The sequence below is a fragment of the Oryx dammah genome, unplaced genomic scaffold (genome assembly GCF_014754425.2).
Source record: "Oryx dammah isolate SB20612 unplaced genomic scaffold, SCBI_Odam_1.1 HiC_scaffold_12, whole genome shotgun sequence".
Lineage (NCBI taxonomy): Eukaryota > Metazoa > Chordata > Mammalia > Artiodactyla > Bovidae > Oryx > Oryx dammah.
The window spans coordinates 69611224-69636490 of NW_024070196.1; the positions used below are offsets into that span (position 1 = coordinate 69611224).

At 47.1% G+C, this 25267-nt stretch overlaps 1 protein-coding gene across 1 annotated transcript in view; it reads left to right on the forward strand.

Moving 5' to 3' along the window:
* Window positions 1-322: 322 nt before the first annotated feature.
* SLC5A1 (solute carrier family 5 member 1) overlaps window positions 323-25267 on the forward strand; it is a 54920-nt gene continuing 29975 nt past the window's right edge. The window contains exons 1-5 of the mRNA XM_040251156.1: window positions 323-628; window positions 4101-4172; window positions 22589-22693; window positions 23545-23604; window positions 24971-25075. Coding sequence (XP_040107090.1) covers window positions 494-628; window positions 4101-4172; window positions 22589-22693; window positions 23545-23604; window positions 24971-25075 — 477 coding nt within the window. The 5' untranslated portion in view covers window positions 323-493. The remainder of the gene's footprint in view (window positions 629-4100; window positions 4173-22588; window positions 22694-23544; window positions 23605-24970; window positions 25076-25267) is intronic.

The window sequence follows — 25267 nt, forward strand, 5'->3', positions numbered from 1 at the left end:
CAAGAACTTGGCTGATTCCTGGGACGGTCCTGCATGCCTTTCACACATGGAGAAGCCAGGTCTGCAGGGAACATGAGACTGGTCCACGGGCAGGTGATCTGCAGCTTCTAGGTCCCCAGCCCCAGGCAGCCTGGCTCCTCAATAGAAGTGCTGGAGCCCTGGCCTGGGTGTGGCCCCACAGCAGGCCAGGCGAGGCTGCTGGGTGCCCAGCGATGGGAGCACAGTGGGGTTTTGTGCTCCGCGGGCACCACCCCCTGGCTGGCCCCACCCCGCTCTCTGGAGAGCCTTTACCTACCCGCCCACCTCCTGCCAACAGCTCTGCCAGCTCCTCCTCATTCTGCACTCAGAGTTGCTCCCTGACCAGCGCTGGGGCCCCTGCACGACAGTCCTGCTGCCAGACTCCACGGGTCCCCTCCCCTGGGCTGATGATTAACCTGGAGGCCGTATAAGGAACCAACAGCCCGGGCAGGAGGGACGCGTTGCAGCTGCCACTATGGACAGTAGCACCTGGAGCCCCCCGGCCACGGGCACCGCCGAGCCCCTCAAGGCCTACGAGCGCATCCGCAATGCGGCTGACATCTCTGTCATCGTCATCTACTTCGTGGTGGTGATGGCTGTCGGGCTGTGGGTAGGTGGGGGGTTCTGAAACACAGGGTTTGAGGTGCAAGGGCCAAGGGGAGGGAGGGAGAAGGGGGCCTATGGAGAAGCCACGGTCTTGGTGAAGCCCGAGGAGGGGAGGGTGGGCTGAGGGTGTGTGGAGCCAGGTGGAAGTGACTTGGAAACGTCTGAGAGGAGTTCAGGGGGCACCATGTGAGGTGAGGGGCAAGCAAGGGTGAGCAGAAGTGAAGGGATGCTGGTCAGTGTCCAGGGAGGCTCCTGCATCCCAGGCCAGTGGGCAGAGAAGGAGAGTGAGAGATTGGAGAGGCTGGGGGCTTGAGAGGCAGCAGAGGACCCGCTTGAAGCTGCAGGGAGGGTCCCAGGGCTGAGCAGTGAGCCCCAGGGAGCTGACTACCTCCTGCCTTTAGTCAGATGGAAGAGAAACAGGTGGGTCGGGAAGGACACTGCACCTGCCAGCTGCAGATGCTCTGGGGCGGCCCCTCCTGGGAGAGGCCCTGTGCCCCGTGCAGGGGCTGGGGTGAGAGCGAGCTGGGAAAGCTGGGCCCAGGGAGACGAGGAGGAGGAGGAGGAAGGCCGGAGCATGGCCTGGGCTGGGCTGGGGAGAGGGAAGCGACTGGGCTCCCTCTCGGGACTCTGGGGACACACCAAACCAGAGAAACTTGTTCTTAGCAGTCCTGAACCTGGAAATTTCACTTGGGACAGACTCTGGCACACCTAGCAACTGGAAGACAGGTGTTTTAAGTGCGAACATCTTCCAGTCACTCTCAAAGGCCTTCATGGGGGGCGACAGGCCAGGAAGCCAAGGTGCTAGCAGCTGATTGAAGTCTTTTGACTTAGAGGAGAAGAGAGTGGACATTAACCCCTTCATGGTCATAGAGTGTTGTTGTTTTTTTTTTTCTTTTTAACAGAAAAAGGGAAGTATTGATTTTTAAAAAGAAAAGTGTAATTTAAAAAGAAACCAGATGTGACTGAAGGCCTTAAGTGTCACAAGGGGTCTATGTGACTGATTCTTGCCCAGTAGCCTCAGCTTCCTAGACTCTGTGGAAAGTCCAGCCAGGGGCCAAGGTTCTTAGGTTTAGCACTGGCTTCTACACCTTCCAGTGTTCTTTCAATGTTGGTAACTCTGCCCAGTCTCAGTTTATTCAGCTGTGTAATGGGTACAATCTTACCTGTTCTTATGACTCCTCATAAATGGCTGTGAGGGTTTGGGAGATGCATCTGAAAGTTCATTATGGATTCTGGGAATCTTTTAAAAATATAATTGGGTTGACCAAGAAGTTCATTTGTGTTTGTCTAACATCTTACAGAAAAACCCAAACAAACTTTTTGGCTAACACAATACTATCATTTGCTCTCCAGGGTATGAGTCGGACCCTGAATGATTTTTGTTCTTTTAAGTAAAATGGGCAAAAGTGGTCAGATGGGTAGGACATCTCAAGCCTACCACAAGGAGGGCAGGAATGCTAATCCTCATTTTACGGAATGAGAAATCGAAGCTCAGTGTGATTATGATTCGCGGAGCTCGGGTCACTGACTCAGTTTTCCATGGCACCGTGTGCTCGTCCACCCTGCCTGCCTTCATCCTCACCCCAGCTTGTGTCAGTAAGTGCTGCAAGTGAGCTGGAGATCCATCGTTTGCTAGCTGTACCTCCTGTCTCCCTGACAATTGTCGATGAGCTCAACTCCCCTAACCAATCTCATTTTAGCCCTGCCAGTCCCGATGGTTATGGTGTTTACGCTTCTCAGATGTCTGTGAATTCTTATTACTTGTCTTGTTAAATGCTGCCTAATGAGCCTGTTAGTGTTTGTCTACAGTTAGTCTTTCACTATTAGTCAGTGCCTCTGACCCCCTGATCATTTAACATGCTGGCTTTCTTCTAATTTAAGTTTCTTTTTTCCAATGGAGTGTCAAGAGTGGTTTGGCTCAGGGATGGATATCCTGACTCCTGTGTGATCTCCAAGCTGCAGAAACAGCAATCCAGGCCCACTGTGCTTCCCCAACTTAGAAAAGGCACCCAGGCCAACATCCCTTTGTCCATCCCGGTCACTTCCAATATTTTTTCTTTTTTAAAAAATCCTTTTAATCATTGGAAAATGCTGTCTCATTCCTTATTTCTTTAGGGTATAGTTCCATGTGTCTTTCACCACTTTCTATGGGGAATTTTGTATCCTTTTCAGCTGACTCTTCCTTCTGGAAGACTTAAGATATCCTGAAACCCTTTGTGTTTGCATTGCTAAACTATAGCCCATGGACCAAATCTGGCCCACAGTCTATCTGTGTATGGCTTACAAGTTAAGATTTAAAAAAAAAAATGCTTTTCAGGGGTTGTAGAAAACCAAACCAAACAAAAAGAATATGTAGTGGAGATCGTATATATCCCACAAGGCCTAAACTATTCACTACCTGGCCCTTTTTCTTAGAGTGTCCAAGGTAGCTCAGTGGTAAAGAATCTGCCTGCTGATGCAGGAGATGCAGGGGATGAGGGTTTGATCCCTGGGTTGGAAAATCCCATGGACAGAGGAGCCTGGTGGGCTACAGTCCATGGGGTCGCAAAGAGCTGGACACAGCTGAGCACTAACTCACGTCACATGTCCTTTTTCTTAATGGAAAAAACACGTACCGACCCCTGCTTTATGCAGCATTTGCATTAATAGCATCATTGGATGCCTGAGTCGTAGTAGGGGAGCCCAACCTTACTATTTAACAGACGAGGAGCAGAGAGGGTGACTAGAAGCCACTCAGAGGAATCAGCCCCAGGGCTGGGACCAGAGCCCAGAACTTTCGATGCCAAAGGCAGTGCTCTTTGCAGTATGTCACCCTTCCCCCTCCCTAAGACTCTGTCCTTTCTGGGGACACCCTCTCCATGGTCCTTACCACTGCTTCCACTGCTGCTACTGTGTCCCTCACATATTCTCAGAAAGCGGGGGCCTAACTTGATCATGTTCAACCCTCTTCATCCTATTCGCAAATCTCTTGTTTAAACCACTGGACAAAATCACCTTGACAAATTGTCAGCGTGTGTGTACTCAGTTGCGTCCAACTCTTTGCGACCCCATGGCCTCTAGCCCGCCAGGCTTCTCTGTCCGTGGGATTTTCCAGGCAAGAATACTGGAGTGGGTTGCCATTTCCTCCTCCAGGGGATCTTCCCGACCCAGGGGTCAAGCCTGCATCTCCTGCAGTGGCAGATGAATTCTTTACCACTGAGCCACCTGGAAAGCCTCCAAATTGTCAGCGCTTGACTCCAAAACTTCCAGCAGAAACTTCCCCCAGGGGTGCTATTTCCATTCCTGGATGACTCTGGTGGCAAGGAAATTCTTCCTGGTACTGAGCTAAGACCTGATGTCCTAGAGTGTGGAATTGTTTCAGAAAGTAAAGTAGGTTGAAGAAAGTGCAAGTAAATGGGGAGACGGGGGGTGTCCTCTTGGCTGGCAAGGGTGCTCTGTTCTGGTTTTCTATTAAGTTTTTGACGATTCCTCCCTAGGCCATGTTTTCCACTAACCGTGGGACTGTTGGAGGCTTCTTCCTGGCAGGTCGAAGTATGGTGTGGTGGCCGGTAAGTTTTCTCTGAAATCCATATTTCCCTGAACTATGATATTCCCCACTTTCTTGTTCGCTCTGGGAGGTGGTGATTCTTTCTTCTTGCCTTTGATCCTGAAAAGTGGATCACCTTCTCACCAGGTCACCCATTCACTTTAATCTGCAGTGGTAAGGGAACAAGCTTTAAAGAAATAATGCTTGACATTTTTTTCAAGGGATAAATAGAGGAAAGACTTCACAAGGAGGACAGTGTGGAAGAGCAAAAAGAGCACCTAGCCCTAAGGTGATCTTGGGCACGTCTGAGCTTCCACGTCAGTTTCTATAAGATGGTAGTGATGATATTTACCTTCTAGGAGGATTATAGAAGTGGAGACCCTCTTATGGGGTAGAAACTCAGTAAATAGTAGTTCTTTTTGCTTCAAGTTCTACAGAGGAGAGAATTTCTCTGTCTACATCAGGAGCCTAACACTGGGCCTGATACCCAGGAGGCTCTCAACAAATACTTGAAGAGTAGCTGGAGGAGGAGCCCCTACTGTCCCCAGTCACAGTTCTCCTCATCTCTTGGTGGATTTTGTATTTTGTATGTATGTGCGGTGTTTTCCCTGACATTTGCACATGGGCAGAAGAATCCCAATCATAGCATTGGGATTGCATAGGTGCATAGGTGGAAGAGAAAGTGGGAGGGCCCTTCCATCCTGTCACCCCAGGGCTTTGCTGGGTTATCAGGTCAGCCCAATGACCGGTTCTATCCAGAGTTCTCTTCGAAACTACTGTTGACCAGATTGACCAAATTGTGCAATTCCTTGGGCCTAAGATAGAAGCAGGACTGGCTGGTGAAAGGGGGGTTAATGAAGCATACATACAATGAGAAGAGAGTGACAGCTATGGAGGAAGAGAAGTGAGAAAGTAGAGACTGTCACCGTCATAACACACGGCACAGAAGGTAGGAGGAAGCCGTGACCTTCCTGCAGCTGCCCTCTGATCAGTTATTCGGAGATGGGAGTTAATAATTAGCATCTTGGGACTTGCCTGACAGTCTAGTGGTCAAGACTCCATGCTTCTACAACAGAGGGTACAGGTTCGATCTCTGGTTGGGGAGTCAAGAGCCCATACACTGCACTGCACCATCAAAATGTAAAACAAGCAAGTAAGTAAATTGGTATCTTCACAGTTGCTAGCTTTATCCCTGAAGTCATTTCTCCTTATCTTTAAGGTGGCCAAGATCACTGGGCAGCTGCTGACTTCTGTGGGGGCCCCTTGTGGTGGTCTCTCATGACACATTTTATCTTCTCATGCTTTGGCCTTTGATGCTTTTCTAAAAGTTGTGACCACCAAGTTCAAGACAAGATTGAACTGCAGTGTCCAATATGGTAGCCACTAACCACATTGGCTTTTTAAATTGAAATTAAAATAAGATCGAAAATTTATTTCCTCAGCCACACTAGCCATGCTTCAAGTGCTTAATAGGTACATGTGGATGGTGGCCACCATATTGGATGCTGTGGATCTAGAACATTTCCATCATTTTAGAGAGTTCTATCGGGCACTGTTGCTCTACAGACTTCAGAGCAGAGGCTGGCATGAAATCTCAGTGGACTTGAGATTTGCTGAATTAGAAAACTGAGTAGGACTTTCAAGTTTACTTTAGTTGTTTGGAAACTGGCACCCCACCCCACTGAATGCTTCAGCACCCCGAAGAGTAAGCCTGCCATGTGTTCATATACGCTCGGTTTGTATCCAGACCTCTTTTTTCTTCCTTCCCCCCACCTTAACAGGAAACTCATATCTCTTCATGTAAACTTCCTAGGGCTGATTCATTAGGGATAAGGCCTTAGCTTCCACTCTCTGGGTCTTGGAGAAGCTGATGAGAAGGCAGAGGCATGGGGCAGAACCACCCTAGGAGACAGACATTTTAGGTTAGGCCTGGGAACACATCACATCTTAACCAGTGATGATGTCTTCCTTCCTGATGACACTTGGGTTTGGATCTGGGTTGAGTGTTGGTTGATAAGAGGAATTGGCTCCACCCCACCCTGACCAAACAAGTCAGGTTCAGAGGTTTATGTGGGTTTCCTGTGGGTGTTGTCTTCCTAACTCCTGTGTCAGTGTTGGATTATTCCGACCAATGTGACATCATTCCTCTTTTGTGGAGAAGTCCCTGCTTCCTTGATGAGGCTGAAATTTTACTCTTCTTCTAACAATGGTATCTAAGGTTTCATGAGATTATATGAAAGGTTTATAAACTACCCATGTATCCAGGTCACCTGGTGTACTTTTAAAAAATACAGATTCCAGGGCCTCATTCCAGGGTTCCACTAGATTAAAACACCTTGAAAGAAGGCTCCAAGAATCTGCATTTTTTCTTTAAAATCTTCTCAGGGGCTTCCCTGGTGGTCCAGTGGTTAAGACTCTACACTTCCCAGTGCTAAAATAGGGGAATCCTTTTGTTTCCTTCAAAGTCTTAAACATAGAGAACAGCAAGAAGCCCAGAGCTCTAGGAGAAGGTTCTTTGTGGAAATTAACCATGGGCAACAAATTAAAAATCTAACCTGTCTGGATAGCTCTATTAAAAAAATTATTTATTTTTGGTGGTGCTGGTTTTTGCTGCTGTGCACAGGCTTTCTCTAGTTGGGGCGAGCAGGGGCTACTCTCTGGTTGCATTCGCAGGCTTCTTGTTGCGGCCGCTTCTCTCATTGCAGAGCATGGGCTGTAGGGCATGTGGGCTCAATAGTTCTTGTTCCCGGGCTCTAGAGCACAGGCTCAGTAGTTGTCGCACATGGGCTTAGTTGCTCCAACGCACGTGGAATCCTCCGTGTGAGGGATTGAACCCGTGTCTCCTACAGTGGTAGATAGATTCTTTACCACTGAGCCACCAGGGAAACCCCAAGGGGATTTTTGACTAGGGATGCAGTGACCTCTAAGTCCCTCTCAATTCTGAAAATGCTCTAATTCCAAAAAATTCTGGAGTAGAATGAACATGGGCTTTGAAGTCAGCCCATCTGACCTGCTTCATGTATTAGTTGTATGACTTTGGGCAAGTCACTGAACTTCCCTGAGCTTCAGTTTCTCCTATAGAGTAGGAGAACAATACCTACTGTGGAGGACTCTTGTCAGGATTAAATGAGATTATGCATGTACAGCACTCAGCACTGTGCTTGGCAGTTCAGTTCAGTTCAGTCGCTCAGTCGTGTCCGACTCTTTGCGACCCCATGAATCGCGGCACACCAGGCCTCCCTGTCCATCACCAGCTCCCGGAGTTCACTCAGACTCACGTCCATCGAGTCCGTGATGCCATCCAGCCATCTCATCCTCTGTCATCCCCTTCTCCTCCTGCCCCCAATCCCTCCCAGCATCAGAGTCTTTTCCAGTGAGTCAACTCTTCGCATGAGGTGGCCAAAGTACTGGAGCTTCAGCTTTAGCATCATTCCTTCCAAAGAAATCCCAGGGTTGATCTCCTTCAGAATGGACTGGTTGGATCTCCTTGCAGTCCAAGGGACTCTCAAGAGTCTTCTCCAACAGCACAGTTCAAAAGCATCAATTCTTCGGCACTCAGCCTTCTTCACAGTCCAACTCTCACATCCATACATGACCACAGGAAAAACCATAGCCTTGACTAGACGGACCTTAGTCGGCAAAGTAATGTCTCTGCTTTTGAATGTGCTATCTAGGTTGGTCATAACTTTTCTTCCAAGGAGTAAGCGTCTTTTAATTTCATGGCTGCAGTCACCATCTGCAGTGATTTTGGAGCCCCCCAAAATAAAGTCTGACACTGTTTCCACTGTTTCCCCATCTATTTCCCATGAAGTGATGGGACCGGATGCCGTGATCTTCATTTTCTGAATGTTGAGCTTTAAGTCAACTTTTTCTCTCTCCTCTTTTACTTTCATCAAGAGGCTTTTTAATTCCTCTTCACTTTCTGCCATAAGGGTGGTGTCATCTGCATATCTGAGGTTATTGATATTTCTCCCGGCAATCTTGATTCCAGCTTGTGCTTCTTCCAGTCCAGCGTTTCTCATGATGTACTCTGCATAGAAGTTAAATAAGCAGGGTGACAATATACAGCCTTGACGTACTCCTTTTCCTATTTGGAACCAGTCTGTTGTTCCATGTCCAGTTCTAACCGTTGCTTCCTGACCTGAATACAGATTTCTCAAGAGGCAGGTTAGGTGTTTGGCAGGGGCTCAGTAAATGCAAATGTTAACATGTAGAAGGAAGGTTAGGAGACTCAGGACAGAACCCCTCAGTTGGCACTTGTCAGATGCCCAGTACCTGGAAGCTGGCATTTGCATAAAGCCATTGCTGCCACATCACTTAAATTTAACTTTCACATTGACTGTGTGAGTAAATGAACACGATTTATATGCAATTTATTTATACCTACTGTAAGTCATCGATTCCAGCTACACACTGACCACATTCTTACAGCTCTGAGACTGACTCTGGCAGTCAGTGGCATGTCACACTTTAAGTGGCAAGCTTTGTGCTACGTGGTGTGTCTTACAATAGTTGGTGTTTTAGATTCACTAAAGTGTGGTTATAGGCTTCCCTGATGGCTCAGATGGTGAAGAATCCACCTGCAATGTAGGAGACCCGGATTCGATCCCTGGGTCAAGAACATCCCCTGGAGAAGGGAATGGCTACCCTCTCCAGTATTCTTGCCTGGAGAATTCCGTGGACAGAGGAGCCTTGCGGGCTATAGCCCATGGGGTTCCAAAGAGTTGGACGTGACTGAGCAACAAACACTCACTTTTCACTTTCAAAGTGTGGTTATATTCTAAGATATCGTCCTTAAAAGCATGTTCACTACAACCCGTGGGCTTCCCTGGTGGCTCAGGTGGTAAAGAATCCACCTACAAAGAGTCGGACACGACTGAGCGACTAACACCTTTGGAAGCTGCAGAGATGCTTCAGGGGCTGCTTTTGCTCTCCTTCCTGACAACCCGGTTTTTTCATACTTTATATGAGGGGACTCTACTAAGATTTTGTTTGAGGTCAATGTTCTGTTAACTTATGAAATTTAAAAACCTCTAATTTAGAAGAAAATGATAATGATTTCCATTCTAAAATTTAAAATGATTTTAAAACTATTGCAGTACACATTTGAAAGGACAACACAGCATGCAAGAAAATGCAAATCAAAGTACTTTTCAAACTTGAAAAATAGTCTAAACTGCATCAAAACTATACTTTTATACTTCTAAATTTCCCTTTGGACAAAAATACAAAGTCAGTTTAAACCTGTCATCGGTCTGTAAATTTATTGTCAGAATATCAGTTCTCGAGTGTACTGGCTCAAGGAGGACATCGCAGGGACCACAGGCTCTCAGAGCTGACGTCTCTCTCAGTCTCCAGTGGCTCCTATGTCCCCTTCATCTGCCCTTAGCTCTGTTGCTTTGTGCTGTAGTAAGGTGAGCAACCCCCCAACCTATGTTTCGAGCTTTTTGGTGGTTCAGATGGTAAAGGATCCACTTGTAGTTCATGAGACCTGGGTTCAATCTTTGGGCTGGGAAGATCCCCTGGAGAAGGGAACGGCAGCCCACTCCAGTATTCTTGCCTAGGAAATCCCATGGACAGAGGAGCCTGGCAGGCTACAGTTCATGATGTTGCAAAAAAGTTGGACACGACTTAGTGTCTAAACAACAGCAACAAGGGTGAGCAAGCAGAGAAGCTTCAGAATGATAGTCCCAGGGGGTTAGGAGGAGAGGACTTGCACTGACCTTGGACTGATATACCTGAAACCCCAAGGGCTTGGATAGTCCTCCACGAGAAAAGCAAGCGGAAATCAGAGCTCATAAAGTCTGAAAGAAGATTGGACAGAGGAGAGACCAGTTTTTTTTGGGTATACCTGGGGGTTTTGGTGACTTTGAATGGTACAGTTGTGATTTGTAACAGGTGGAGGTCCAGGCACTCTGGAAAAAGATTCCATTCCTAAAAAGTTAATGAGGCTGAGAGAGAGAGAGTTTGTGCTTGACCTGGGGATAGAAGTGAGGGACCATCTGGAGGAAGAGCAAGGACTCCAGGGCTGCGTTATAGGAGGAATTAGCTCACAAAGATAGCCAGGCAGGGGTCTTTGACTCAGAAGTGTGAGTCACTTGAGGCAAGCCAAGCCCACTGAGAAACACGGAAACCTCGTGAGTAAAATGAAACCTTACGTAACTGTGGGCCAGGAGTCCCCTTTTCTATAGCACCATGACTTGGTGTGTTGATGAACAATTGCCTGGGTGCTGTGTCGTAATGATTTTTTGAGGGCGTAGGAGATGTGAAACCAGGAAGGTGAGCTTTGAAGGGGAAATTCCCCATGCCTTGGCTAGTGGCAGCAGAAATTACTCAGAGAGGTAGAGCACCATGTACACAGCTCCACAGAGAACTTTTGTTTTGGAGGAGAGTTTGGTTACCAGCCAGAACCACTGGAAGAGCCAGCTTCACGGAGCAGCAGGTACAACAGGGCTGAGCCAATCCTTTAACAAGCCTCAAGGCATTTTGAAACACTTCAGAAGTTAGTATCCAAAGGGAGTGGGGATCTCACAAGGAGCTGGAGGATTTGCCTTGTCCTAGATTTATTATCAGGCCAATCATTAGCTTCTCTGAGTCTCAGAGAGTCTCCTCTGTGTGGGAGATAGTAAGATCAAGATCTCAAAGACTTGACCAGGGCTGAAATGCTGAGATTCCACACCACAGAGGAAGGAACCAGCATCCTAGCCAGTCCATCACCAGTGGAGATAGGATGGCTGTGTGTCTCTCAATAGCCATAGTTTCTTTCCTTCCTTTACTATTTGAGAATCATCAGAGAGGAGCATATCACAGTGGTTTAGGCCACAGGTTGACAAACTTTCTATGCAGAGGCCCAGAGAGTAAATATTTCTGGAGGCTATACAATCTCTGCCATGACTACTTAACCTTGCTGTTGCAGCATGAAAGCAGCCATGGATAGTAAGATGGAGGAGCATGGCTGTGTTCCAATAAAGCTTTATTTACAAAACAGGCAGAGGGCCAGATTTGGCCCATAGGCTCTAGATTGTTGACCTCTTATTCAGGCCTGGGCTCTGAAGTCAGGCTGCTTGGGTTCAAATTCAGCCTCTGCCCCTCACTAGCTGTGTGACCCTGTTTGAGTTATTGAATACCTTGGTGACTTACATTTGTTTTCTTATAACACAGAAACAGCACTTACTTGAGGTTGTTGTGAAGATGCACATTCAGTCTCAGAATAGAATCTGGCGTATGATAAACTCTCAGGTTTAGCTCTTGTTCTTTCTTCAGTTATTTATCTGATCGAATCTTCAGCCATCCAGCAAGAATGCCGATTAACCCCATGAGTTACCCACGTTCCCACAAGATAAGAACAGAGCTAGGGTTCTCCCTGTTCTTCTGGTTGCTCAGGTCTCTTTCTCCTTATTCTTTGAGATGGAAATTTATGAGATCTATAGGCATGGTCTACAGGTTTATCTGAAAACCAAGACATTCTTTCATTTATGTTTGACCAGAGACCCTGATGGGAGTTTTCTGAGAAAAGAGGACAGCTCCTCATACTTCTTAAACTCTTTTGAGTGAAATGTATCTGATTTTGTCGCTAAGTCTAAAACCTAGGGGTCAGATCAAAGGTCAGCCACTTAGGAGTGGCCACTGGGAAGAGTTTGGTAAGCCTGAGACCTAAGTGGGAACTCATGAGTGAGAGGGAAAGCAGGAGGGAAGTGAAAGGACACAGGAGAAGCAGGGAGCTCACCCAGGGAGCAAGGTCGGGAAAATGTGAGATGGGAGCAGGTACTTGACCTTCATGAGCCTGGGTGGAGGTGACTGCCAAGTCTCCAGGAAGCCCTCTCTTCCTGCTGGTTGCATGAGGCTGTGTGTGCTTTCATTTATCTCAGAGCTGAAACTGTATTTTCCTTAATCATTTTTTTTTTTAATCTCTTCCAACACCTAGTCTAAGGCCTTGCATCCAGTAGGTACTGAATTGAAAGAGTGAGAGGGAGGAGAGCTGTGTCTCCAGACCCTCAGGCCAGATCTGTTTGTTGATGTCACCTGAGCCCTCAGCCTACATTCTATGCTGGCGCAGTGATTGCACAGTGTAGGCAGTGTTAAGAACTCAGGAGGTCCCAGTAAAAACCTGCCTCTAGCAGTGCTCCACATTTCTGTAACTATGTACACCTCATTTTTTCCTTTAGGTATATTTTTTAGGCTCAGTTTTAGTGGTAAAACTGGAAAACCAAGACTGGCCCTAATCAGAGTGTCCGATTTTAGCCTATACAGGACACCATGGTAAAATCTGTGACCATGCTTCCTTGTTATTTCAGACATGTAGTTTCTCTCAGTTCGAGTCAAGATTTTGCAAAACTTGTCAGTTTCTGCATATCTGTGTTGCCTTCCTGGTAAGAGTTTTTTGCCTGCCGTGTCAGTGTCTGCTTAGTTCTTGAAGAACCTGTTCTCTCTCTTCCTCCTCCTCTTTCTTCTCTTCCTTCTCCTCCTCTTCCTCCCCTCTGCTTGCCTCCTCCTCCTCTCTCTTGCTCTCCCCCTCATCCTTCTCCCTCTCTCTTTTCTGGACCCATTTCCCTCCCATTCTTCAAGGCTTGTTGGTCTCCTCAGAGGAGTTTCTTTGATTCCCATGCAGGTGGTCACTCCCCCATGTATTCTTTGTGTCCCAAGGCCTCAGCTGCCTGGAGGGTAGCCAAGTTCCTGTCCTCTAGTTTGTACCCAAGCTCTTGGCTTCTCCTCTGCCTCTGGCTGCCTTCCCAGCATTCTCTAACACGTTAGTACTTTCACCGACAGAGAAAGGGAAAAGTAACCTATAATCAATGTTGCTAGTTGGTGGAAGTCAGAAGAGTGCTGAAACTATCAGCCAAGATGAAGTCTTTGGATCACTCAAGTTAGAAATGTATCTGGGCTTTCCCTGTCTACCAGTGACATGGCTCATTTTGAGGTTGTTTCTTTTTGGGTAAGCTTTATGTTAGATGGGTGATTTGGAGTTGGGATTAAGAACCAGGCTGCCTTGGTTTGAACCCCAGCTCCATCCATTCCTATCGCCATGGCCTAGGGTGAGTTACTTACACTCTCCTGCCCCAGTTTTCTCATCTTCAAAATAGAGATCATAGCGCCTACGTCATAGAGTTGTTTTGAGGATTGAGTTAGTTAATACATGTAAATCTCTTAGAATAGTATACAGCTAGTGCGACCCAGGTTGGCCATTCTTATCGTCATCATCATTATCCCTTATCATCTTCCTTATCCCTGTGTCTCATCTCCAAATCCTCCTTGTTAAAGTATGAATTCAACCATTTACTTATATTTGCATTGCTGTGATTTCATCCCACATTTGCATGCTGATTAGCTTCTATGTGTCACATCTGTGTTCAGTTCAGTTCAGTCGCTCAGTCGTGTCCGACTCTTTGTGACCCCATGAATTGCAGCGCACCAGGCCTCCCTGTCCATCACCATCTCCCGGAGTTCACTCAGACTCACGTCCATCGAGTCCGTGATGCCATCCAGCCATCTCATCCTCTGTCGTCCCCTTCTCCTCCTGCCCCCAATCTCTCCCAGCATCAGAGTCTTTTCCAGTGAGTCAACTCTTCGCATGAGGTGGCCAAAGTACTGGAGCTTCAGCTTTAGCATCATTCCTTCCAAAGAAATCCCAGGGTTGATCTCCTTCAGAATGGACTGGTTGGATCTCCTTGCAGTCCAAGGGACTCTCAAGAGTCTTCTCCAACACCACAGGTCAAAAGCATCAATTCTTCGATGCTCAGCCTTCTTCACAGTCCAACTCTCACATCCATACATGACCACAGGAAAAACCATAGCCTTGACTAGACGGACTTTAGTCGGCAAAGTAATGTCTCTGCTTTTCAATATGCTATCTAGGTTGGTCATAACTTTTCTTCCAAGGAGTAAGCGTCTTTTAATTTCATGGCTGCAGTCACCATCTGCAGTGATTTTGGAGCCCCCCAAAATAAAGTCTGACACTGTTTCCACTGTTTCCCCATCTATTTCCCATGAAGTGATGGGACCAGATGCCAGGATCTTCGTTTTCTGAATGTTGAGCTTTAACCCAACTTTTTCACTCTCCTCTTTCATTTTCATCAAGAGGCTTTTTAGCTCCTCTTCACTTCCTGCCATAAGGGTGGTGTCATCTGCATATCTGAGGTTATTGATATTTCTCCCGGCAATCTTGATTCCAGCTTGTGTTTCTTCTAGTCCAGCGTTTCTCATGATGTACTCTGCATAGAAGTTAAATAAGCAGGGTGACAATATACAGCCTTGACGTACTCCTTTTCCTATTTGGAACCAGTCTGTTGTTCCATGTCCAGTTCTAACCGTTGCTTCCTGACCTGAATACAGATTTCTCAAGAGGCAGGTTAGGTGGTCTGGTATTCCCATCTCTTTCAGAATTGTCCACAGTTTATTGTGATCCACACAATCAAAGGCTTTGGCATAGTCAATCAAGCAGAAGTAGATGTTTTTCTGGAACTCTCTTGCTTTTTCCATGATCCAGCAGAGGTTGGCAATTTGATCTCTGGTTCCTCTGCCTTTTGTAAAACCAGCTTGAACATCAGGCAGTTCACGGTTCACGTATTGCTGAAGCCTGGCTTGGAGAATTTTGAGCATTACTTTACTAGCATGTGAGATGAGTGCAATTGTGCAGTAGTTTGAGCATTCTTTGGCATTGCCTTTCTTTGGGACTGGAATGAAAACTGAACTTTTCCAGTCCTGTGGCCACTGCTGAGTTTTCCAAATTTGCTGGCATATTGAGTGCAGCACTTTCACAGCATCATCTTTCAGGATTTGAACAGCTCCACTGGAATTCCATCACCTCCATTAGCTTTGTTCGTAGTGATGCTTTCTAAGGCCCACTTGACTTCACATTCCAAGATGTCTGGCTCTAGATTAGTGATCACATCATCATGATTATCTGGGTCGTGAAGATCTTTTTTGTACAGTTCTTCCGTGTATTCTTGCCACCTTTCCTTAATATCTTCTTCTGTTAGGTCCAGACCATTTCTGTCCTTTATTGAGCCCATCTTTGCATGAAATGTTCCCTTGGTATCTCTAATTTTCTTGAGGAGATAGGTCCTGGTATATATTTGTGTGTGTGTGTGTGTGACACAACTTCTTACAAAATGTATCTAAAATTGCAAACAGTGGTGAGTGGTAATAAGGCAGTGTTTTGAGTCTTAACCTACACAAGAGGATCAGGGAAGGCCGTTTTTAGGTTGAGCTTTGAAGGATGAGGAGGAGGCAGCCATGCGAAGATTGGGGAAAGAGCAATCCAAGCAGAAGGAGCAGAATGGTCAAAGGCCTGAGGTGGGGAGGAGCTTGGGATACTTGGGAACTGAAGGAGGGCCAGCATAGGGGAGAGATCATGCATCCAGATCAGCCCCTTCAGGTGAGGGGCCCTGAGTTGTCGATGATCCCAAGGATGAATTTGTCTGAGTTTGTGAGAGGACTGGTCTCCAGCCTCCTTGACCTATAAGTGCCGGCAGAAGACCTCACCCACCTACAGCCTCTGGGAGGATGACAGCTTTGGCAGTGGTTTCCTGATTTCACACTTGTTTGGTTCCTGGGACAAAGAGAGAGTTCATGAAGATAAGAAGTGAAAGGCCACCTTTGTCCATGGGGAATGTGGAGTTGACGTAAAGTAAACAGAGATTATGATGACTCTTGAGAAGGCCTGTGTCTAAATATTTACCAGAGCCTCAAGAAATGAAATAGCCTGAAGGTAGGAACCCCACCTTCTTTTCTGTCCCCAACCAGGAAATGTCATCCCTAAGAGATGGTGAGGGTCAAAGATTAAACCTTCTCAACTTCCCCTGTGAAAAGACTCTTTACTAGGAAATCAAGATGTTAATTTAGATTAGACCAGTTCCCCAAAGGATGAGGGAGGAATCAGAAACACAAGTGTGATCCAGATGCACACAAGGACGGACCCCTCCTTGAGGTCTTGTTTTTCCTAACACTAAGCTTCCAGGTCACCCTATTGACATCTCAGAGCAGCTCATAGTCTCTAGTGAACCCCACTGTTTTTATGGACTCTTTGTGGGCCTGGCAGGACAGGTTTATTGTCTCTTCCTCAGAAGAGAGCCATCCTTGGCATGTCCCCACTAACAGTCCTGATGCCATGCGGCCAGCGGGAATCAGTGCAACACAGGGGCATTTGGTCACTTGGTTCCTGCTGTCTCCCCAAGCGGAGGCTCCAAGGATTTGCTGTCACTCACCCACCGACATGCTCACTCAGCAGGCTTTTACAGAGTGCTTGCCATGTGCAAGGAAGGTCCTGTGCAAAGTGGAAGCACGAATGGTCTTCAAGAGCTAGAGGATGTTTGGGGAACAGCACTTATACAGAAGCAGTTACCAAAATGGGGCCTGATAGGCACCGGGAAAGTGCAACAGGCAACACACGGGGCAATGTCAGGGGAGGAAGAGCCTGGCTCTGGATGGTGTCAGCAGAGAGATAGGACTGGGCTTCTCTTTGAACATGGGGGTAGTGTTTTTGCAGGTAAAACTTGATGGAGAAGGAATTCCAAGCAGAAGGAAATGGTCCAAACAGAAGCAGGAGGCAGGAAAGCCTCCTGAGTATGTCTAGGAGGCTGGGTCTGTGTGATTTAACTGAAGTGCGGAGGACTTGGAAGGCATTAGCGGTGGAGGTGAGGGGCTACTGGGACTGGAGAAGAAGGACGGGGCTAGTTTACAAAGGCCATTGAGAGCCTGTAAGTCCTCTTCCCAGTTGCATGCCATAGCAGGAAAGAAGAGCCCTCCAGTTGGCACTATTGATTGACTCTGGTGGTTGAGATCACCCTCTGAGAACTCTTATGACTCCATCTCTTGAGGTGACAAAGTGTTTGTGGAAGAATTTCCCAAAGAGCCTTTGAGTGGCTTGTGTAGATTTCCATTTGAATTGTCTCAATAACTTTCCTGTGGTGTGAGGATCCTCTGGCAGTCTTTATTCAACTGAGCCTGCTGGTTCTAGGGTTTCACCAGTGAGATTGGCCAAAGCTTGTTCCAGTTCACGTGCTGTTATCTTGGCATATGGGGAAGTGACAGTGTCTTCCACTTTGTAGCCTGAGTGCCATGGTAATAGGCCTTTAAAACTCTGAAAGTGTTAAAATAAAAATAATACTAACCCCCCCCCCCAGACAACTCTAGAGGTAAGTAGGAGATTCTTTCACCCCCAATTTTTTGTCCTCCACATCTTAGCATCCCAAGATTGTAATTAGTCACTGCACTTCCGCTCCCCCTAAAAGAGGTCAAAACAAGTTTAAGAAGGAATAGCGATTTTCAGTACAGTCTAGGGCAGGCTTCTCTAGCTTTACTGTGTATAAGAACCACTCTTACTCCTCTGATTTAGTGGGTCTGGGTTGGGGACTGAACTTTCATAGTTCTCCTGAGCACCTGGCTGAAGCCATTGCTCCAGGCCCACAGGGCACTCTGTTAGTAGCATTGGTTCAGGGAGCCCTAGGGCTGAACACTGAAGGAATGATCGTTAGATGAACTGAGGTTTTCCTTTGGTTTGAGAGATAGATGTAGTTCCTGCTAGCTTCCAACTCCTGACATTAATGCAGTAAGTCCCCTACATACGTAGCAGCATGCTTGTAAGTGAGCCTAGGTACTCAACTAACACAGTCAACTGTATAGTACTGTATTGTAATAAGTTTATAATACTTTTCACAGAAATAATACATACATAAAAACAAATGCAAAAAATAAAGAAAACACTTCTAATATTACAGTATAGAACCTTGAAAGGGCTTCCCAGGTGGCCCAGTGGTAAAAGATCTGCATGCCAATGTAGGAGACGTGGGTTCAATTCCTGGGTCAGGAAGATCCCTTGGAGAAGGAAATGGCAACCCTCTCTGGTATTCTTGCCTGGGAAATCCCTGGACAGAGGAGCCTGGCAGGCTACAGTCCTTGGGGTTGCAGAGTCAGATATGACTGAGTGACTAAGCACACACATACGTTGAAAACTACAGTAGTACAACAGCTGGCGTACAGGGGCTGGTATGCACATTTGCATCTTTGAAAGTTCCCAACTTGAAGGTTTGTATGTAGGGGACCGACTGTAGTTGGTATGGAGAAATGAATCTGGCCAGATGTTTTCCTTGTGGTTTCAGTAGTTGTCCCTTTAGAGAAGGCTCATGGAAAGACATCAAATTTGTGCCAAATCCTGGGGGGATTAAAGGAAAGACTTTTAAGTGATAGAGCCACTGTATTGATAATTGCACATTATCAAGAATCTAAATTGCAATGAGAAGAAATCTGTTTTTGTTAAATAGTCCAGATAATTTAGAGGCAGAGTCTCCAACAGTGATGGGAACCAGAGGCACTGGCTTTGTCCTCAGCACTGCCAAGAACCCAGTGCTGAGCGGCAGGTTTGAAAGAGTACCTGAGGCCACATGATGTCAAAAACAGATGTGAAGTCACGAAGGGTAGCCTGCTTAGGCTGGCTATTCAGCCCAGTCATGTCTGGACTGGTCTATTCAGGTCTGAAGCCCTTCTGGGGTCACAGCTGGGGCTGCAGGCAGCAGAGCGCGACAAAGGTGGCCCTTGAGGAGCAGGCAGATGAGAAGACAAAGCTTAGCCTACGGAAGGTGTGAGGGCAGGCGCGACCCCTGTCCCCTGCAGGGAGACCAAACCAGTCAATCCTAGAGGAAACTGACCCTGAACAGTCATTGGAAGGACTGATACTGAAGCTGACGCTCCAATACTTGGCCACCTGATGCAAAGACCTCATTGGAAAAAACCCTGATGCTGGGAAAGATAGAAGGCAAAAGGAGAAGAGGGTGGCAGAGGATGAGATGGTTAGATAGCATCACGGACTCAATGGACCTGAGTTTGAGCAAACTCTGGGAGATGATGAAGGACAAGGAAGCCTGGCATCCTTCAGTCCATGGGGTTGCTAAGAGTCAGACATGACTTAGCAACTGAACAACAACCCCTGTTCAGGGAACTAGATCCCATGTGCCACAACTAAGAGTTCTCATGCCGAAACTAAAGATTCAGCACACCACAACGAAGATCAAGGAGCCCGAGTGTTGACACCTGGCACAGCCAATAAACTAAAAATTTTTTTTAAAAAGAAAAACTGGGAGATAATGACAGCCTGTACAAGGACTATGTGAAAAGTGCTGGGTGCCAGTGCCGTTGTGAAGGCAGAGTCAGGTGAAAATGATTCAGTGCAGGTCCTGCGGCGACGGGCAGGAGTTCAGATGAGGCCAAGGTGAGTGACTGGAGAGCAGTGATGACTGTGATAGAAGTGAGCTGCATCTGGACCAGCGTCCCGAGAGCTCCCCTGGCCGCCACTCCATCAAACGGTGACAGGCGGCCTCAGGAAAGCCTACAGCTGCTTCAAGTCCACTGTCCCTTTGGGGGGGTCTTGGAGAGGACTTGTTAAACTTAAGGTTAATCTAACGCAGTTAATCATTACTGATAATTGTGCCCTTAATAGTACAACATTAGGCTTAATCATTTATTGAGTAAGAGATGATAAATGAAAAAAAAAAAATGATGGATCATGACAGGCAGGCTACATGCAGAAGGGAATTCTGATTAAATGTAGACTGTTATTCCCACCAAGCTTTGAGGAGGAGGTGGATGTGCTTAAACAGCCAGCTTTCCTCTTAGCTTCCCCTTCCCCTCCTCCTCTTTCCTTTTCTTTTTCCTTTTACCTTCACAAAGTATTTTAATGTTTGTTTAATGAGGACAAAACACAATGTGAAACAATAGAATTTGCATATCATGAGAATTCAATTTATGATCAGAGGCAATGGTGATTTACTTCTTTTTTTATTACCTGATTACTTAATTTATTATTTTTATTTTTGGCTGCTGGGTCTTTGTTGTGGCATTTGGGATCTTTTCATTGCATGTGGGCTCAGTAGTAGTGGCACATGAGGGCTTTAGTTCCCTGGCCAAGGATAGCACCTGTGTTCCCTGCACTGGAAGGCAGATCCTTAACTGCTGGACCACCAGGGAAGTCCCTGGTAATTTACTTCTTTATGCAGAGTTTACTGGGTCATATTCTTTTAACTAAGGCAAGTAAGCATATGTTGTTCAACACACTTTAAAGTATGGGGAACAAAAGATGAAAATTCTTAAGCTGCAATAATTAAAGTACACAGTTTGCCTTCTCAGTGAATGACATCCACCCAGTCACTGGAGTCCTGATTGTAGGCATGATCTTTGATGACCCCTCTCTCCAGTCTCCTACAGCTGACCCATCAACAAGGCTCATCAACTTTGTTTCTGAAATGTGCTCCAGCGTCTGTGCTTGCCTTTGTCTCAGCTGCCACCACCGGAGGCCAGGCCACTGCCCCTTCTCACCTGCAAGCAGCAATTGCCTCCTGCATGTCTCTGTTTTCTCTTTTGCCTCCGGCACTGCGCTCTCCACATGCTTGAGAGAAAGCCTTGAAAACAGGCTAGATCCTGTCCCTCCCCTGCTTGAAACCCTCCAGTGGCTTCCCATCACAGAGCGAAACCCACACTCCTACTGCGGCCCACTCAGACCTACGTGAAGTACCCCTCCCAGCTTTCCAACCTCATCTCACTTGACACACACACTGCAGCCACTCTGACCTTTCTGCTTTCCAACCATGATGACCTTCCTACTTGGCCAGAGGGGTGATCTTTGCTGGAATGCTTTCCCTCTGATCTCAGCGTGGTTGACTTCTTTTATCATTTTGATCTCAGTTTAGACACCCCACAGAGGATCACTCTATCACACTTTTCTATTCTCTTCACAGCACTGATCTCTCTCTCTCTCTTTTTTTTTTTTTGTTTTCTCGTCAGCGCTTTTCATAGAAGAATCCCCAGTGTCTAGAATAGAGCTTGACATACTGAATAGGTGCTAATTAACATTTGTGGAATGAATGAATGAAGCCACTTACACCATCATCTCCTCATCATTCTGGAGACCTCCAGACCCTCTCCTATGACTTGGCATATAGCACTAAGCATATCAGCTATAAATCATATGTTGAGGGAGAGTTAGGACAGTTCCTTGGAACAATAATCTGCCTTTTGGGAAACATGTGTGTTGTTTCAGACTTGAACCATCTTAGGGATTTTTAGACAAATAGAACCTCCCTGCATTGCTCAGCAAGACTGGAGATAATTATATTAATACTAGTGTGGTGCTTTTCGAATGTTGTTCTGCCTTCTCCTCCTGGATGTAGAAAAACTCTAGAACTTTTTGGAGTTCTCTTGGATCTCAGATGCAGTTGAGTTGATGGTACAGTATCATGATCAGTCAGTGCAAAATCCCTCTCTCGTTTCCCCTGATACTTCCTCCATCATCTCCTGGTCACAGTCCTATTCTCCTTTCTTCTCTCAGGCTTCCATTTTTGGGTATTTAATACACACCCTTCCAATTTGCCTTCTAGCTTATGTTATTAGATATATGTATATCTTTGAAAAATGCAGTGTTTTGTACATATATATACGGGGTCTTTGAGATCTTTGTAGAAAATAAAAATACTATATTGAAGGAATTCCCTGGCCACCCAGTGGTGACAACTCCATGCTTTCACTGCTGGGGGCTCAGGTTTGATCCCTGGTGGGGGAACTAAGATCCTACAAGCCTTGCAATAAGGCCAAATATATATATATATGTATATATATTTAGAGAGATATTGGGCTTCCCTGGTGACTCAGTGGTAAAGAAATTCTCCTGTAGTGCAGGAGACACAGGAAATATGAGTTCAATCCCTGGGTTGGGAAGATCCCCTGGAGGAGGAAATGGCAACCCACTCCAGTATTTTTGCCTGGAAAATTTCACGGACAGAGGAGCCTAGTGAGCTACAGTCCATGGGGCCACAAAGAGTCAGACATGACTGAGCAGCTGGGCACCTTAGAGAGTATTATCACTAGTAGCATCCCTTATAACTTGGGAGCTAATAGGATTACAGAATGTAACAGCTAGGAGTCACTTGGAAATTATTGGCCCTACGTGCCTTCTTTGACAAGTAACAAGTGATCTGAGGTCCAGAGGCTTCCTTTTAAATGACGTCTTTCAGCGAAACTGTCCCCATTTTCTGAGAGCCTGAATTGGTCAAGGTCCCCAGTCAGCAGCGCTGGAGACCACTGAGATGAATAGCAGAGGCCGGCACCTGCACGCCCAGCCTCTGAGGAGACTTCCAGAGGAGGCCTGACGGGCTGTGGGGCATGCCAGACCTCCCTAACTATTGAGCATTGGGCTCACAAAGGTCTCACAGAGATCTCATCTGGGGATACATCCCACAGCTCCTCCAGTCCTCCCCTCTTTATCTTCACCATTCCCCAAGTCCCCACATTCACCTTCCGAACCAGTGGTCCCAGCAGACTCTAGCAGTCAGGTTCCTGGCCGGCTTCAGATCTTTCTTATCCTTCTCTTGGTTGCCATGTCTCTTCTATCTTTGGTCTGGCCTTGAGTGTCCTGGTGAAGCACAGAGTCCTCACCTGAACTTTTTGTGTTTCCAGATTGGAGCCTCTCTATTTGCCAGTAACATTGGAAGCGGCCACTTTGTGGGACTGGCAGGGACCGGAGCAGCTGCAGGAATTGCCACTGGGGGCTTTGAATGGAATGTGAGTAACTCTAGAGACACTGTGTCCTGGTGCCGGAAGCAGCTTCAGTAGTCGGCCAGCTCAGTTTACACTCAGAGATGTTCTAGGCATTAGAGAACCTCCCGGGGCCCCCTTGCAGTGCAGTGGCGAGGGGCTCAGTTTCAGGCCCCCAGAGCCCTGCTCCTCTTCCACCACGAGAAACCGCTGACATGACGGCGTTAGTGCTTCTTTCTTCTTTTAAAAGGGTGGGGCAAATTGAGAGTGTAGCACTGACATGTATAGGTTACCATGTGTAAAATAGATAGCTAGTGGGAAGCTGCTATAAAGTATAGGGAGCTCGGCCTGGTGTTTTGCGATGGCCTCGAGTGATGGGATGTGGTGGGGAGGTTCAAGAGGGAGAGGATATATGTATATTACGGCTGATTCACGTTGTTGTACAGCAGGAACCAACACAACTCCGTAAAGCAATTATCCTCCAATTAAAAATAAATTTAAAAAAGCCAAGCCCTCTCGTACCCTTTCAGCCACATTATAGGTTTGGAAATACTTACCACCAGATTTCCAATATTATTATTATTATTTTTAAAAGCTTTCTAAATGGTATTTTACTCCTGTAAACCAGGGAGAAGGCCGAAGGGACTGTGATACCAGTGGGTAGCTGCCTGGGTCCCTGTCCACTGTTGCCCAACTATTGTTCCCACGGGCCCATCGGGGTCACAGGCCTCCTTCAGTCACTGATGTCACTGAGGAAGATGTCCCTAGAGCTCAAAGAGAAAATGCCAGGTGGTTGTTCTGGAGCAGCTGTAGGCCCTGCAGGGAGCAGTGTGGCTAAGTCTCCTCCTGGTTTGACTCCGCCTCCTTTTTGGTTTTAGGCCCTGATTTTGGTGGTTGTGCTGGGCTGGGTGTTTGTCCCCATTTACATTAAGGCAGGGGTAAGTATCTGCTCTGTTATTAGGTAAGATGTATTTTCCTGCTGGCAAGTATTTGTGTGATCTTGGTCCTCCTGGAAAGCAGAGGAGACTTTTTGGGACAAGAGTCTATGACTTGGTTCTTTCCTGGCTATAAAGTTCCCGACTGCTCTCAGAGGCATTAAATAGATCCACTTGGCCACTACTTTTCCCTCTAGGAAGCCCTCCTAAGCAGTCTCAGTCTATTCAGCACGTAAATTATCACATTCCCTCACACTGGGTGAATGAATACTTGCAAGGTACTGCCCTGCATTGCTCATGATTCATAACCGTCTGCCTCTGCCCATGGAAGGGAAGCAGCACGAGAAAAAGAACCATAGTTTCTTTTGGTTTACAAACATCGGCAGTCCTTGTCTGCTGAGCATGCAGCTGGCACTCATCTACCAAACAGCGTGTTCAGTCTCTTGACTAAACCTCTGACATTTTACATAAGACAGCTTTAGCATCACCCATCCAGTGAGATGTGATGAGCATCTACTCCCTGTACATCTGTGCATTGGGAGCTGAAAGCAATAGAGAGGAAACACAGGTAGACCATGGCTCTCCTGGAGGCTCAGGGACTGTTGGTGACACATGTCTGATTCCAGGAGACAAGGCTCAGGGTTGAGGACGAGACAGAGTGTGGTTGGAATTTGCAGACAGGAGCTGGGAGAGCAGCTGAGTTGGCCTGCAGCCACGGCCCTTGGCAAGGCTTCTGCGCAGAGCAGGGTGAAGCACCTGGCCTGGCCACCTTGTTTCAGTGCGTTGAAAAGGTCCCACCGTGGTTATGGCATCTTGTTTACAGTAGGTGCTTTGTAAATGACTATTTAGGGCCTTTCCAGTGGCACTGTGGTAAAGAATCCACCTGCAATGCAGGACATGCGGGTTTAATTCCTGGGTCAGAAAGAGCCCTTGGAGGAGGAAATGGCAACCTGCTCCAGTATTCTTGCCTGGAAAATCCCTCGGACGGAGGAGCCTAGGGGGCTATAGTCCATGGGGTCCAAAAATAGCTGGACATGACTGAGCACAGATGCACACCTATCTATTTATCTAGCCCTCCCTCCTTCAAGGCAAGGATCTGTCTTCTTGGTTATATGCAGTCATGTGTTCATTAGAATATTGTTTATTGGGCACCTACTATGTCCAGGGATAATACCAAGTTGCTTCTGCAGTGGTCGGGCGTGTGGAATTGAGATGAGCAAATGGCTGGAGGACAGGGACTCCTGGACACCTCTCAGACTTCTCTGACCAGCAGGGTCACACCTCTGACGCCAGAGTGGATGCCCCACTCTGCTTGCTCTGGGCCCTCTGATCACCTAGGCTGGCAGTGACCGCCCTTCCGTCCGGACAGGTGGTGACGATGCCGGAGTACCTGCGGAAGCGATTTGGAGGCCAGCGGATCCAGGTCTACCTGTCTGTCCTGTCCCTGGTGCTGTACATTTTCACCAAGATCTCGGTGAGTCCCCACCCCAGGAGCTGGGCGCTGGCTGGCTCAGAACCTGCCCGCTCTTGCTCCTCAGCAAATGCTGGCCCACAAAGGGTAGTGCTGTGTTGCTGTTAACTCGGTCCCTTAGCCCTTCTTGCTTCTGAGGGTAAAGTCCTATTTCACACATCAAGGAGTGAACACACAGGCCCGCTTACTGTGGGG